General features: G+C 41.7%; 1 protein-coding gene across 1 annotated transcript in view; it reads left to right on the plus strand.

Annotated features, from left to right (window-relative positions):
* The window catches only part of VWA3A (von Willebrand factor A domain containing 3A), a 124,408-nt gene that overhangs the window by 81,799 nt on the left and 25,646 nt on the right, over positions 1 to 16,963 (plus strand). The window contains exons 20-25 of the mRNA XM_077448997.1: positions 5,191 to 5,371; positions 6,253 to 6,323; positions 6,626 to 6,784; positions 8,554 to 8,644; positions 9,955 to 10,062; positions 13,876 to 13,973. Of these exons, the coding sequence (XP_077305123.1) occupies positions 5,191 to 5,371; positions 6,253 to 6,323; positions 6,626 to 6,784; positions 8,554 to 8,644; positions 9,955 to 10,062; positions 13,876 to 13,973 (708 nt within the window). The remainder of the gene's footprint in view (positions 1 to 5,190; positions 5,372 to 6,252; positions 6,324 to 6,625; positions 6,785 to 8,553; positions 8,645 to 9,954; positions 10,063 to 13,875; positions 13,974 to 16,963) is intronic.

Genomic DNA, 16,963 nt, shown 5'->3' on the forward strand with positions numbered 1-16,963 from the left:
TATACGTTTTCTCTATGTGGGGGACATAATGTTCAAAGTTTTTGTAGGCAGGGAGCGCATGTATGCATGCAGGAATCGCATCTGCAACTCCATATCCCAGGCAACACCGGAGCACAGTGAGGCTTGTGAGAGGCTGTGGGGGCTGTGCGGTCTGCAAGGGAGGCAGAGCAGCCCTTGGAACGTACCTGCAGGGTGTCTGCTGGCTCAGAGCGGGCCAGGGGGATGGAAACTCCGGTGCCATCTTGGATTTCCCCTGGTTCATATAGGCTGCAGACGCTCGGGTGAGAATTTTCCCTAGGTCGCCCTGTGTGCAGTCACGGGCAGGTTTAGATTGATCCTTTGGCTTCCCCTTGCCTATCGGTGCGATTTGGTGAGGATAAGAATGGTAATGGAGGAGCTAGAACCCCATGAGAGCCATCAGGACTGGGAGCTGCCGCAATGTATGTCTTACAGCTCCATGCACTAGGCCATGCCCTGGAGTGCCCTAAAATTAGGGCATTCTGGAACAGGGTATTCTCGATGCTTCGCAAGGTGACAGGGCTCTCTGTTGATCAGCAACCAAGCTTGGCCTTGCTCAATGTTATACCCAATGAGTGGCCGCGTTTGTTGAAACGTCTGATTTACTTTATGCTGCTGGCAGCTAAGATCACTATTGTAGGAGCATGGAAGACACCCCTAGTTTCTTACAGTCTATTTAAACACAAAATATCATGGATTATTATTCACAAAAGAATTGTTTGTATTGTCAATGACCGAAGTACTCCATTTGAACGAACGTGGGAGCCCCGGGCTTCATAAATTCATGTACCTTTATCGTGACCATAGATATAGTGTAGACACCAAGCTCCTCTTCCCCTAATTTTTCTACATCTTCACCTAGTTCTCCTCTTGTGCCAAAGATCATAAAATAAACAACCCCTTCTTTTCCCCTCCCCTCTCCCTTTCTCCTTCTTCTGTCTCTATCCTTTTCCTCTTTCCCTCTTTTTTCACAATGCCGAGAAATTCTCTCTCAAGGGTCAGTTGTGAGACTTTCGTTTGTATTATAGAGGGTGATAGGTGTCGTTAACTGTGATTTAAGACTAATAAGAGTGTTCATCTTCTTGGTTCTGTTCTTTGCTACATGTGTTAGATTCTTTAAAGTAGTGGTCGTCAACCCTGTCCTCAGGGCCCACTAACAGGCCAGGTTTGTAAGATAACTGAAATACATCACAGGTGATATCATTTGCTGCTCAGTGATTGCAGTATTCTAGTCTGCATCTACTCAAAGTAATACATAAAACCTGGCCTGTTAGTGGGCCCTGAGGACAGGGTTGATGACCACTGCTTTAAAGAGTTAGTGAGTTCTGTCATAATGACCTGACATCACCTCTTTGTTAGCTTCATTTTTACTGATTTTGGAACTTGCCTGACTTTTGTCATGAACCATTGTCATGAAGCCCTCAACAATGGAAACTAGGACCGAATTTATGATGTTAAACAATTTAACCTGAGGCTGGGCGATGGTATCCTGCCCTTGTCACAGTTTGCTCCCATATGGGGTGGCGGGGAGTGTGGGGTGACACCCTTTGCTTAAGACCTAGCATTTCATAGTCTTGATTTGGTTCTTTCCTGATTATTACAGAGTTGTTACATAAGAATGTATCTATATAATTTTCTTGACAATGTCCGAATGTATGACAGACGCTTTTTTTTTACTATCTTTTGTTTGTTCATCATGAAAAAAGTCAATAAAAACACTGAAATTAAAAAAGGCAAATGAAAAGTCCAAAACATATAGGGTTTCCAATGCAAGGGTTCTTCTCCAGCAAATACGCATAAACAGAAAATGCTAGCCCACCTAGCAGTACTTTGGCTCTTAATGCTGGTCACACAGACCACAGGATTCTTCAGTGTGGATGGCTTTACTTTAGCACCCACAGCTCCGCTCTGGCCTTAGTCCTCAGGTTGTTTACCGCCCCTTGCAGACACACACGTGCTATGGCTGCCACCTGTAGCCTCTGACTCCTAGAGACCTCCTGTCTCTCTTGGGGTTGAGCAGTCTCCAACTGGGAGCCATGAGGTGTTCCCATACTTTCATTATAAGGACTGTGCATCTTTTCTACGCCCCTAGACCTAAATGAGCAGGTAATGCTTGCAGAGCGTGTATCTACAGCTGATCGTGCAATACTCACAAACACCCAGCTTTCTTTATGTTACAATTTTCATTAATCAATTATCAAGATTTCCTATTGGAGACCATTGATACTTTAAAACGGACTGAAAACTGGAAGGTCTGGTTATTTGCCAGCCCCTGTCCCTTCTTTCCTTAGCACTAATGGCTTTAAAAGCCATTGCTTAAGAGACTGTGCCCCCCCTAATTTTTTTAAAATGTATTTACCATGGCCCCTTCTTTCACTTCTGGGAGTCATGCCTGCCATCCCTCAATAATGTACTCCTTAAATAGTCTGAAGTACATTCTTGTGGGGTTTCAGGCACCCAGCTCAGCCTCCTGGAAGCAATAGAACCAGGGCTGAAGTAAGTATTTTTATTTTGTGTGGAGAAACAGTTCTTTTTCTATTTTTGGAGGGGGGGGGGGGTAGGGGGGCAGAGAGCTGGCATAAAAGCAGATGTTCCAGTTTCCATAGAAAGTCAACTTTAAAGGGACACTGTCATTAATTATTATTATACAGGTTTTATATAGCGCCAACAGTTTGTGCAGCGCTTAACAGAATAAAGGCAGACATTACAGTTACAGGTACATTACAATTTGGTTCAAGAGGAATCAGAGGGCCCTGCTCATTAGAGCTTACAATCTAAAAACATGAGAAATTAAACAAAAAGTACGTACAGCCACAGCTTGTTTGACTGTACTTCTCTTATGGTTGTGACCCACTTTTGCAGACAGCAGGCAGAAGCCCGCTGTCTGCTGATGTCACAGAACCGGTACAGGCTGGGGAAAGTACCCTGGACCGGCACCTGGCAGTCATCCGGCTCTCTGCTCATGGAGCTCTGAGAACCGAGCAATCAGCAATGTTTGATCGCTTGTTTTTCAGGCTTAGTGAGGGGACAGGTGCAGAGTTGGACTGAAGCTGCATCCACCTAGGTAAGTATGATTCTTTAAAATAAAATAAAAATTCCTAAAATAGGCCATCAATTGATAATCCTCCTAGATTTCTAGATTCCTGGTTATGGTTTTGATGCTTTGACTTTACAGTGCCTTGTGAAAGTATTCGTCCCCCTTGAACTTTTCAAACTTTTGCCACATTTCAGGCTTCAAACATAAAGATATAAAATTAAAATTTTTTGTGAAGAATCACCAACAAGTGGGACACAATTGTGAAGTGGAACGAAATCTATTGGATAATTTAAACTTTTTTAGCAAATAAAAAACTGAAAAGTGGTGCGTGCAAAATTATTCGGCCCCTTTACTTTCAGTGCAGCAAACTCACTCCAGAAGTTCAGCGAGGATCTCTGAATGATCCAATGTTGTCCTAAATGACTGATGGTGATAAATAGAATCCACCTGTGTGTAATTAAGTCTCTGTATAAATGCACCTGCACTGTGATAGTCTCAGGGTTCTGTTGAAAGCGCAGAGAGCATCATGAAGACCAAGGAACACACCAGGCAGGTCCATAATACTGTTGTGGAGAAGTTTAAAGCCGGATTTGGATACAAAAAGATTTCCCAAGCTTTAAACATCCCAAGGAGCACTGTGCAAGCGATCATTTTGAAATGGAAGGAGTATCAGACCACTGCGAATCTACCAAGACCTGGCCGTCCCTCTAAACTTTCAGCTCAGACAAGGAGAAGACTGATCAGAGATGCAGCCAAGAGGTCCATGATCACTCTGGATGAACTGCAGAGAACTACAGCTGAGGACAACAATCAGTTGTATACTGCACAAATCTGGCCTTTATGGAAGAGTGGCAAGAAGAAAGCCATTTCTCAAAGATATCCATAAAAAGTCTCATCTAAAGTTTGCCACAAGCCACCTGGGAGACACCCCAAACATGTGGAAGAAGGTGCTCTGGTCAGATGAAACCAAAATCAAACTTTTTGCCCACAATGCAAAACGATATGTTTGGCGTAAAAGCAACACAGCCCATCACCCTCAACACACCATCCCCACTGTCAAACATGGTGGTGGCAGCATCATGGTTTGGGCCTGCTTTTCTTCAGCAGGGACAGGGAAGATGGTTAAAATTGAGGGGAAGATGGATGCAGCCAAATACAGGGCCATTCTGGATGAAAACCTGTTGGAGTCTGCAAAAGACCTGAAACTGGGACGGAGATTTATCTTCCAACAAGACAATGATCCCAAACATACAGCAAAATCTGCAAAGGAATGGTTCACAAATAAACGTATCCAGGTGTTAGAATGGCCAAGTCAAAGTCCAGACCTGAATCCAATCGAGAATCTGTGGAAAGAGCTGAAAACTGCTGTTCACAAAAGCTCTCCATCCAACCTCACTGAGCTCGAGCTGTTTTGCAAGGAAGAATGGGCAAGAATTTCAGTCTCTCGATGTGCAAAACTGATAGAGACATACCCCAAGCGACTTGCAGCTGTAATCGCAGCAAAAGGTGGCTCTACAAAGTATTAACGCAAGGGGGCCGAATAATTTTGCACGCCCCACTTTTCATTTATTTATTAATTAAAAAAGTTTCAAAAATCCAATAGATTTCGTTCCACTTCACAATTGTGTCCCACTTGTTGGTGATTCTTCACAAAAAATAAAAATTTTATATCTTTATGTTTGAAGCCTGAAATGTGGCAAAAGGTTGAAAAGTTCAAGAGGGCCGAATACTTTTGCAAGGCACTGTAATTCTGTCTGTCACTGACCCTAAACAAGTACAGAGATAAATAGTTCTGACGCTTTTCTAACATTCACTTACAGCATGCTTGTTCTGAGATTTTGTATGGAACATACCGAAGTCAGACGCGGTCAGGCATCTAGCATTTTCAGAAGAAGGCTTGCAATGGCAGCCCTCATAAATCTTTCATGAATCAATTTAGGAGCTTATACAAGAACAAAGGGTCAACATACATTTAATAAATACTGTATACAAAATGATTCCACTCCCCAGCTGTACAATGTCACATTTCTCAGAAAGGTTTAGCTATGTATTGCAGTATGTTTAGTAGTTTGCTATAACAAACTGCTGTCAGTAATGTGAAGTTGATTTAACATGCTCTTTCCTCTCCCCTGCAGCATGTAGTGTCTGCGTACTTGTCTGAAGCTGCCTCCGGCTGTGATTTACATCTTCATGTCTGCTTGTTCAGTATTGATGATGACAGCTCTGATCACATCAGTGACAGGAGTGACACAGTCCGTGTTCTGCAAGATTTGGCTCATGTCACTAATGGAAGGTTTCACTGGTTTGCTGACAAAGGTAAACTTTCAGAAAGAATCTACAGATTAAAAAACAACAACAACAACAGATTGTGAAAATGTGGTAAAATGTTGATCATATGCCTCTGCAGTCTACAAACCTCATGACATAATTCTACGACTTTTAATGCAAAATTACTTTTTATATGCTAAACTTAATTGATTGAATAAAATATTACTATGCTAAAATTTAAAAGGCAATTCCTTATGCAGCAGAACTCTTAGTGGGACACTGGTAGCCAGTCAGTTATGCTGCATGCAAATGTATTGGCCTGGAACAAGCTGATATGGGGAGAAAACAGAGTGAGCAGAGAGATGCCCTCGTCAGTCTTCTGCTGCTCTTTCCTTGTCCAGCTAGGGGGGCAAAGGACTCCACTGTATTCCTTCACCTGCGTTATCTATCTGACTGTGCTGTCTGACTGAGCTATGTAAATACAGAAATTTTAAATATTTTCTCAGGTGTTTTTTTTGCCTTTAGGTTAGCTTTAATTCACCTCTGTGCCAAGCACAGACTGGTGTGCAAGTCTTATGGAATTACCTATTGACCTTCAAACTAGTTTCCCCATGAGATTTGGTGATTTTATTGTATTGACAGTCTTCTTTCCACAGTGCACACTCTTTGACATCACCAACCTGCCATTGCCTCATAAGCAGTTCATAAGCAGGCATCCTGATTATCATCTGGTCTTCCTACATATCATTGTCCTTAATCCACTTTGGATGTGTTGATGTAGATCTTGTATTGCCAAATTGTCGCTCTTTTTACCATGTTATTATTGTCATCAACATCATTATAGACAAAGCAATGAGTTAGCTATAATTAAGGCACTAATATAACTATTAAACTGTATCTGTTTATGTCACACATTGACCTATTGGCAGGTAATATTGAAAGCGATGACATCACTTGTCTTGTCTCAGAGATGGAAAAGGCTCTTAACTACTCCAAAAAGGTCAGTATGGTTTTTATCTTATCTTTTAAATTCATGCTGATTAAGACCTCTATTTTATAAGGCAAAGAGCACTGCATATGGTGCACTAACCCATAACAACCATCAGTTAATCATATTTCATTGTTCATGTGACAATAAATTGAAGGAAGTTGATTGGTTGCCATGGGTTGTGACACATCATTGCTTTTTTTCCTTGGCTTATTAAATAAGCCATAGTTGTCAACTTACATGTACGGTATGTTGGTGACATGCACTTTGAAAATAAACAAATTCGTTAACTTCCGTTGTTCTTTACCTTGCAGTGTGCTTTTTTGATTGAAACGTTAAAACGCCGCCCTGTCAATAAAGAAGAGAACCAGATACCACCAGCGGAAGGATCAGTGGTGCCATATCAGAAAGAGAAATGCAGGCCAAAATCACTGCCGCTTCCAAAACCTACTGCGCTCACACTTGCTAGAATGGTATGTGTATTACGTCATCTGACATTACTGCATTGTAGAAGACATGTATGGTAAAGCAAATAATACATCTGATTCTACATTGCAATTTACAGTTCATTCACATTATATACGGTGGTCTGCGATTTTTCTGCTTAGAAAAGTGCAAGTCACTGCTAGGGCACATAGAAAACGGTTGTTTTCTATATGCCCCGTTTACATCACAACACTGAGGTGATGTGCGCTGCTGAAAAATGAAGCCATGCTACATTTTTTCCACAGCGCAACAAATGTCACTGCAGGTCACTGCAGTGCAGCACACCACTGTGAGGAGACTTGAGCAAACATGCATTTGTACACACAATAAAGTAAAAAAAAAAACTGTAAACTGTGATGCGCTGAAAAAGCACATTGCACCACCTGGACAAAAGTATGCCAGCCCCCACATAGGAATTGTTATAAAAAAAGAATCTATACACATCTACTACTTAATGGCCTTGTAATATATTTTCCATTTAATTGTTTCTTACTTTGTTTTTCTGAATACTTATAGCATCCATTGTGCGCTCCCTAACCTCTCTTTTCCCTCCTAAATACCATTTGGAGCGAGCAGTGCATGTTATTTGCAGTCATGTGCACTGCTCTATTTACACTACATATCCCATAGTCCATGGTTCATAGTTCATCTCAGGAGTGAGCAAAAGAAGGTAGCAATGTTCCCCCCCTTTGAGACAGGAAAAGGGACTGAGGACACAGATTCCCCAGACCCTTTCTCTTCAGCCTCAGCTGCACTGAAGGTGAATGGACAGGAGATAAAGGCTCCTCCCCGTTCATAAACTGAAGCATCATAAAAGACAGATTAGGATGTTTCAGCTATGAATGGACAGAGTCAGTGGTTACTGACTCTGCTCGTTTGGAAAAGGAAAGAGCCGGTAAATTACATATTTACCGGCTCCTTCCTCTGCTCTCCATCCTGAAAGATCTGGGAAATGGGGAGGAGGACACGGAAAGCCGGGGAGGATGCAGGGGGACCCGGAGGATGAAACTGATCGGGCCAGGAGAAGGACACAGGGAGCACAGAGGGGTACCCTGAGAACACCGGGGAGCACAGAGGGGGACAGCGGGGGGGGTGATTGGTGTGCGGCAGTGGGGGCAGTTACAAGCACCACTCTCCATGACAGCTGCGGGAGTGAGAGGAGGAGAAGCAGCTGTCAGAAAAGCTATGCAGAGAGATCAGTGCATGTAACTGCCCCCACCGCCGCATCGATCATCCCTGAGGCTGCCCAAGTATCGGGTCAAGCATCAGAGCATTTGAACGAGTACTCATACAAATGCTCTGTATCAACACCAATACTGATATTAGAATCGGTATCGGTGCAACCCTATTTAGTACTAAAGGTGGAAAGACACCTCTATGTTACCACTAAAGGGAGAAAGACATCTCTATGTTACCACTTAAAGGAGGGAAGACCCCTCTGTGTTAGAACTAAAGAAGGAAGACCCCTCTATATTAATACTAAAGGAGGGAAGACCCCTCTATGTTAATACTAAAGGAGGGAAGGTCCCCCTATATTAATACTAAAGGAGAGAAGACTCCTCTATGTTACTACTTAAAACAAGCAGAAGCTGAACTATTATTTTTGTGAATGAATGACTTGAATATTTTGGATGAATCCAGTTTGATGAATTGTGACCTTGAAGTAGTCTGTAAATGCACTGTTTATTTACAAAAAAATGAATGGTGTCTTATTTGTTAATGCATTAAATAAATGACAATTTACTCAAATGTCTAGGGCATTAAGAATGATCAAGATGGGAAGAAGGACACCAACATGAAAGCATTGTTGTGGCGACCAAATAGTGCCAAAGCAGACATCCCTCCAGGTATTCAAGCCTTAATTCCAACTTTGCATTCAATTACCTAATTTTTGTGGGTTTAAGAGATCTAATAACAATGCAGTTACATTCATTTTAAAATCTTCATAGTTTCAAGTAATTGACAAAACATTTGTCACTGAGGGCTCTGATCTTAAACTTCTCAGACATATACCTGCTGTGACAATATGAATATTCTCATTCTCTTTACTGAATCTTTGTTATATTTTATAATTATGACATTGGAGCTGGAGAGTGGGAAACACTGCTTTTTTCACAGAAAAGTAGGATCTCAAGATGGGTGGTACCTAGGAATGAGCTCAGATGGGTTTGCATATGTGCAGCTGAAAGACAGGATATGCCTCCACCACCTATGATTGGCTATCCACTTTGACAGCGTCCCAGTGGGAAAGCTCGGGCAGGTTCAGGCCCATCTCTAGTGTAATTGGGCTCATCCCTAGTGTAACTACTGGTAGGATGTAACTATGGTGAGGGAATTTCCCCACATTTAAAATATATCTATAACCCTTACCCAAAACTGTAATATACTGTAAAATATATTGCAGCTTGCCAGTCCTTAGATGTGGTGACTGCATTTGTTTTTTTTTCCCCAGGTTTTTTTTCCCCTTTATTTTCACCTGTCAGTGCCACACTTCCTGTCCTAGAGTGACCACACTCATAGACTGCACTATATCTATGGAGAAACAGTGTTGGCAACCTAGTCTGCTCTCCTGATTTGGGCTACAAACACATGCACTTCTTCATCTCCATCACATAGTGGAAAGACCTTCTGTAGATGAAAGAAGATAACTGGGAAGGCTAATATTGTTTTAGATTTTAGTTTAATGCACAGAAAGTTACAGGCACACTGACACTGGATTTCTGACAGGATCAGCTGGTACTCTGTACTGGCAGAAGATGACCTAAAACACATGCAGGTACCACATCTAGGGACTGGTAAAGTGCAATATGTACATTTTTGTTCTTGGATTTAGATATACTTTAACATTCACCAACTAAATTCTATAACAAGAGAAAAATAGTAAAATATTTATATGAACTTGGTCCAGACTTTTGGATGTATAAACAGTGAGAGGACTTTTTATTGTTAATGGCACTAATTACTTGTACACACACCAAATCTGCTGGAAAATAGCAAGTGATCGGTGACTGGATTTACAATATATATATATATATATATACAGTATATATAATTATAATTTAAATTGTAATCATATATTGTCTTTTTGAAAAGGATGTTGCCTCAAATAAGTCTGGAAATATAATAGAAAAATGAAAGTCCATTGATTTTATTTTAGCTCAGGCATTTAAAGACTGGGATCTGGCTAGTGACAAGAAAGTAAAACAAAAGAAACAGCAGAGAGCATCTTTTGATGTTTTTTACACTGAAAATGGAAGAAATATTGGTAAGTGAATTATTTTTGTCTGCACACTGACTGGCTAGTTTATTAACCAAATAATTCTACATATGTGAGTTCAAGTACAGTGGGTTACATGTTTAAACATAGAGGTACAATTTTAATTCTGACATCTTAGTTACAGTGGGAATGGAATTGGGTGCTCGAAAGCAAACTTGTGCTTTGCTCGTGGCAGTGTTAATTTCATCAACAAAACAATTTTTGTCATAGTTTTTGTCAGTTGCATGTTTTCAGTGACAAAAACGAAATGAGAATAAAAGTCAAATTAAGTCAATTGATGAAAACTATGATGAAAATCAATTCCACTCTGTTATTGGGGGTGTAACCTAAGGCAGTGGTCATCAACCCTGTTCTCGGGACTAGGGATGAGCTCGGTGTTTGTCTCGAACGCATGTTCGACTGGAACATCGGCTGTTCGCCTGTTCCACGAATTCAGAACTTCGTGGACCGTTCGCACCAAATTCGTGTGGCACGAACAGACCACAATGCACTACGCCATCGCAGTGCATTGCTGGCTCATGATTGGCCAAGCATGCACTGTGACCCCGCATGCTTGGCCAGTCACAGCGCCGGCAGCGAGGAGAGCCACGATTGGCCACAGGCAGGATGCCTGGGGCCAATTATAGCTCAGGGGGTTTAGTACACGCCCCACACTGTATAAGGCCGCCAGCGCGGCGGGCTTGTGTAGTGTGTTCCGGCGTGCAGGGAAAGAGCAAGATAGGCAGGGACAGTGTTCTTTTCTCAGGCATCTGCAGGAGTTAAAGTGGGTGTTGTGTGCCTCCAGCACAGTATACACCTGTATCTACCCTTTTTTGCTGGTGTTCTCTAATACAGGCATCTGCAGGAGTTAGTGGGTGTTGTGTGCCTCCAGCACAGTATACACCTGTATCTACCCTTTTATTCTGGTGTTCTCTAATGCAGGCATCTGCAGGAGTTAGTGGGTATTGTGTGCCTCCAGCACAGCACAGTATACACCTGTATCTACCCTTTATTGCTAGTGTTCTCTAATACAGGCACCTGCAGGAGTTAAAGTGGGTGTTGTGTGCCTCCAGCACAGTATACACATGAAGATACCCCTTATTGCTGGTGTTGTCTGTTGCATATCTTGCATATTAGCCTTTAAAATTAGCACTTTTGATTTCGAACGTAAGTCCCATAGACTTTATTGGGTTCTAAAGTTCGTAGGAATTTTTGGTCCGTTCAAAGGTTGGGGGTGTTCGGCTCATCCCTACTCAGGACCCACTAACAAGACAGGTTTGCAAGATAACTTAAATACATCACAGGTGAACCTGGCCTGTTAGTGGGCCCTGAGGACAGGGTTGATGACCACTGACCTAAGGGGTGATATGTATGGTGGACTTGCCCCAGAATACACCATTTTTGGCACAAGATCTTTTCATGGATCCACAAAATCACCACAATGTCTATCCAACCGCCCCCCCTCATAGTGCTCTTTAACTTTCCAGTAAAGGAAGCCTCCAGGGTTACACAACGCCTCATCTTTTTTATCATCCTAGGAGCCAAGCTTACCCTGGCTAAAGCCTGGAAAAAAACTTCTGTCTCAACCCTTCTAGCTAGAAGAAAGATCTCCTGGATTATGAACCGAGAGAAGATGGCAAGTGTAATCCTGGACCGCTCCGACAAATTCATCCAAACTTGGGAACCCTGGGTGACATTTGTAGGAGTAATTAATACTCACTCATACCCTCCCAGTCGACTACCTTTCTTATCTTACTTCCCTTTTCGTCTCTTTCTTCTTCTTTCTTTCTCTTTCTCCTACCTCTTTATGTTAGTTACTGGGCCTTGGAATTTCTCCAAAAAGGCCTATCCAAAACCGGGTCAGATACAGCCCCAGATCTGGACTGTACATATCCCTCTAATTATAGAAGCTATCTGGTGACCTAAACAACAGTTATGAGTTGCACCTTTTTTCTACCAGGATTTATTAATTAATAATTAACCAGATTTGAATCAGGCCCAAAGTTTTTTGCGTGCTCATAGGCCACTTGACATGTTGAGTCATTTTATGTTTTAGGCCTGGTTGGGGTATATACAAGTTTGAACACTTCTTAGTAATTTTTGGGTGGGGGTGATGGGGTTTGGGAAGCCCTGCCACAGTTTGTTCCCTATCAAGGTGGCGGAGTTTCCCCCTCTCTACCCCTTTGACCCTCCTCAAGACATGGTCATTAATTAATGGACACCGAGAGTTTATTCGTTATCCTGAAACACTGACCATTTTTGCTCTACAGGTTATGTCTGTTATTTGTGAGTTACTTGTGAATTTACCAGCTTGGCTTGTCTCGACTTATATGTTACCCATGTGACTATGCTAGTCGTATTAGGGTCGATGGCCCTTATTGTATCTCTGTATTTCTGTTTACTGTTGTCTCTTTTATTGAAAATAAAATATATTGAAACAAAGGAAAAAAAAAAAAGAAAAAAAAGAAAGAAAATCAATTCCAGTCTTTGTCAACAGACAAAAACTCAACAAAAATGTGAGAGAGGGACATTTACCCACCTGAACTCCCACTTTCCTCAGAACTCTGCCTGTCTCTTAAAGCCCCAGCCCCTGACTCTATCAGCAAGCTGTATTATCTGAGAGATGCAGTCTCCCATCAATTATATTCCTTTCCCATGCAGTTCCACACATTACACTCATTCACACTATCTCATTGGCGCCCTCTGTTGGCCCTTTCTATATCAGCAACACGTCTTGTGGTGCATAGGCTTCCTCATGCTTCTAAACCTGCAAAAGGACCCAAGAATACATAGCATCAAGGAGAAGCATCACTATGACACTTTAATGGAATCATCATGATATTGAAGAATCACAGCACATTTTTATTGCAATGTTTTGTCATTTGTTATAACAGATATTGTTGATTATGTGTTAGATCATGTAGATTATTTTTTATGATTCTATATATTTCACTGAGCACAGACAGCGCAGGAACTTCTCTCACTAGTTCCAGATACTGTAATCCTCTGTCACCCCAAGGAGTCTGTTTCTCATGCCTTCGCAAACTTGGGCTCCCTCATTCCACAAAGCCTGCATGTTCCCGCAAATCGCAAAAATGTATTGCACTACCACATAAGCATACGTAGGGATCATCTACTAAGCTGCTAAAAAAAAAAAATTAAAGGCTTAAAATTAAAGCCTTTTCTTATTTTGTTCTTAAAATTAAATGCTGGTAATATGGATCGAAATTCAGTCCGTTCTTGCTGAACCAGCTGACTTTCAGTCCATCTATGGACAGCACCAGAGAGCTGCTTAAGCCTCCTCTAGGATCATAGGCCTTGAAAGGTGGTTGATTGAGCTTCCTCTAGAATCACAGGCATAAAAAAAAACTTAGACTTGCATTTACAATGCTTAACCCACTAAATAATAAAATCATCATTAATTTTTTCAATTTAGCCTGGTAGCTTAGCTACAAAAGATAAAGTGCAACAGCATTTTTGACAATAGAAAAATAAAAGTATTTTACTAGTGCTGATAGATTAACTTCTCATGAATGGGAACGGCCATTCATCATTGGAAATTTTTCCAGTTCCTGCTGAACCAGCTAAATTTCAATCTATGTATACTCTGCTTTAGAACAATTTGTATTACCGTTTGTTTCACTGTGGATATTCTTGCACACTCCTTTTCCTGTGAAGTAAAGGGTAATATATTCAACAGGAACACAAGAATGTAATTCTGATGATGGTTCTATCTTGTCCCTACTTTAGCAAACAATGAATAAAGTTTTTTTGGAAGGAGTTCTACTTTAACAGGATCCATATTTTGCCTTTATCCCACAGGGGTGGTGTACAAAGACTATCCAGCAACAAAAACTGTGAGGAAAAGTATTCCCTTCATTGCACTGCCTAAAGAAGAGGAATGCTGTTCATCCAAAGCGGTAAGACATACATTATTCCATAACTTTGATGCTGATTTACGAAACTTTGATGTAAAGACAATAATCAGATTGTAAATTTTTTCACTGAAAAACATCACCTACTGATAAGTCCTGTTGGATGTTTATGTGTCTTTGCCACATTATTATTATTATTATTATTATAATACAGGTTTTATATAGCGCCAACAGTTTGCTCAGCGCTTTACAACATGAGGGCGGACATTACAGTTACATTACAATTTGGTACAAGAGGAATCAGAGGGCCCTGCTCGTTAGAGCTTACAATCTAAAAAGGAAGGGGCAATTGATACAAAAGGTAATAGCTGTGGGGGGATGAGCTGATGGAGGAAGTAAAACAGTGTTAGTTAGAAGCAGGATAGGCTTCTTTGAAGAGAATGGTTTTCAGGGATCGTCTAAAGATGGATAGATTAGGGGACAGTCGGACAGATTGGGGTAGGGAGTTTCAAAGGATGGGAGAAGCTCTGGAGAAATCCTGGAGGCAAGCATGGGAGGAGGTGACAAGGGAGCTACAGAGCAGGAGGTCTTGGGATGACCGAAGAGAGTGGCTTGGTTGGTATTTTGGGACTAGGTTATGGATATAACACTGAATGTGGCAAAGACACAAACGCATCCATCAGGAGTTATCAGCATAGTAATTGTTCTGTTTCAAATGCTGCTTAATGCATTGACATACCTCCTTAGGCCCAATCTGTCTGGATGTTATGGTTACCTGTTGACTTGGCACCATCCGCAGGGAGAATAACTCTTCAATAAGAAACAGAAGTTGAATCCAATGCAATAGTACTTCAGCAAATTGAAGTACATGGGAAGTTTTTTCCCAGTCTCTACAAGTTTAAGAAGGCAATCATTTTTCTAAGCCCAGTCAAAGACCATGGAAAATTGTGCATTTCATTTGGAAAGCAAGGTCTGGGAGTCTGGAGTAAGAGTGGAGAGGCACAGAATCCAAGTTGCATGGAGTCCAGTGTGAAGTTTCTATAGTCAGTGATGATTTAGGGAGCCATGCCATCTGCTGGTGTTAGTCCACTGTGTTTTATCAAGTCCAAGGTCAGTGCAGGAAATTCTAGAGCTTCTCTCTGCTGACCATCTTTATGGAGATGCTGATTTCATTTTCCAGCATGACTTGGTACCTGCCCACACTGATAAAAGTATCAATACCCAGTTTAATGATCATGGTATCACTGAGCTTGATTGGCCAGCAAACTTTCCTGACCTAAACCCCATAGAGAATCTGTGAGGTATTGTCAAGAAGAGGATGAGACACCAGACCCAACAATGCAGTTTAGCTGAAGGCCGCTGTCAAAGCAACTTGGGCTTCCATAACACCCCAGCAGTGCCATAGGCTGATCGCCTCTATCCTTTTTTTATTGGTCTTATGTAATATATTAATCTTCTGAGATACTGAGTTTTGGGTTTTCACTAGCTGTAAGCCATAATCATCAAATTTAAAAGAAAGAAATACTTGAAATATATTACTCTGTGTGTAATGAATCTATATAATACTGTATATGAGTTTCACTTTTTTAATTGAATTACTAAAATAAATTAACTTTTTGATGATATTCAAATTTTATGAGATGCACCTGTATATACAATATATGAGAGCTGTTTTCCCTGCCAAAAGGGATTTGTATTTCTGTCAAACTAGTCCTTAGATTAGTCTTCATTCACTTGACCGTAAACATTTTTTACAGATGTTATTACACACATGTTTTCTAGGATAAAAGTTTATGTGTAATGATCAGTAAACTACTTGCGTAAAGATGTGAATATGTACATAGTGCTCGTTTATTTCCCCCCTTTGTTTAGACCTGATTTACTCGCTTACAAACATGTAAGCATGTGCTATACGTGTAAAGCGTATGTTCTTAGATGCAGATTTTTGGATTCTGTTTGCCGCACCTGTGGGAATGGTTCCATTGAAAACAATACAGCTGCATTCAGATCCGTAATTAAAAACTGTGTGAATGAAGCCTAAGGCCGGGTTCACATATGTGTGAATTGGACGCGGTTTTCACCACATCCAATTCTCATGACATGTGAGTGTTGACCGGCTGCCAATGCAGCCAGTTCACACATGTCCGGGGGGGCGGCGGTGCAAATTCCAAAAGGGTCCTGTGCATTTTTTGGAAAAAATTCAGATATGAATCGCACCTGATCCGGTAAACAGAAACACACCAGACCCCATGCTGGAAACTGCGGCCACACATATGTGAACCCGTCCTTACACAGCTCTGTCCCCACACAGCACAGCTCATTATAATAGGGGAGGGATCTGAGCTTTCTTTGCTGCAGTTTCACATTTACTTACAGGTCCCCTCTTCTCCCTGGCATTGTACGGCACTAGAATAAACTCACCTCTCTGTCACTCTGCTTTCTTCTCCTAATAACATGTCCATTGCACTGCAGCACACCTGATTGACTACTACTGCTGCTTTTCCCTCTTACTCTCTTAAAATATCTCTCATAATGGCAGTCTACCAATGCAAGTTTGCAAATGCCTTGTTTTTAGTAAGTGTAAAAATCTCTGTGTGATCAGGAAGCAATCTAACACTACGTCATGTTTGTGGCATTTAACCATCAGCTGGAGCAGGGAAATTATTGTGTTGATTGCACTGTGCATGGCACTCAGTGAGACATCTCTCTACCTATGGCCAGTGTTGATCAATAATATACATACATTCAGGGCCGGACTTACCATTTGGCTTGACTGGGCTCAAGCCCATGGGCCCCGCCCAATAGGGGGCCCTGGGGGCCCTGCCATGGTACATAGCCGAGTGTACTTGGTTTGGCTCGGCTCACAGTCACGCCCAGTCCCACCCTATGATGGACATAACACGGGTACTGGGCTTAACTGTGAGCCGAGCCGAGTAAACTTGGCTACTTTCGGCTCCGATTGGGACTGCGAGAGGACCCGAGAGCTGCCGAGAGGACCCGAGAGCCACCGAGAGGACCCAAGAGCCGCTGAGAGG

The sequence above is a fragment of the Lithobates pipiens genome, unplaced genomic scaffold (genome assembly GCF_037356315.1).
Source record: "Lithobates pipiens isolate NorthernLeopardFrog02 unplaced genomic scaffold, aLitPip1_a1.2 Scaffold_22, whole genome shotgun sequence".
NCBI lineage: Eukaryota > Metazoa > Chordata > Amphibia > Anura > Ranidae > Lithobates > Lithobates pipiens.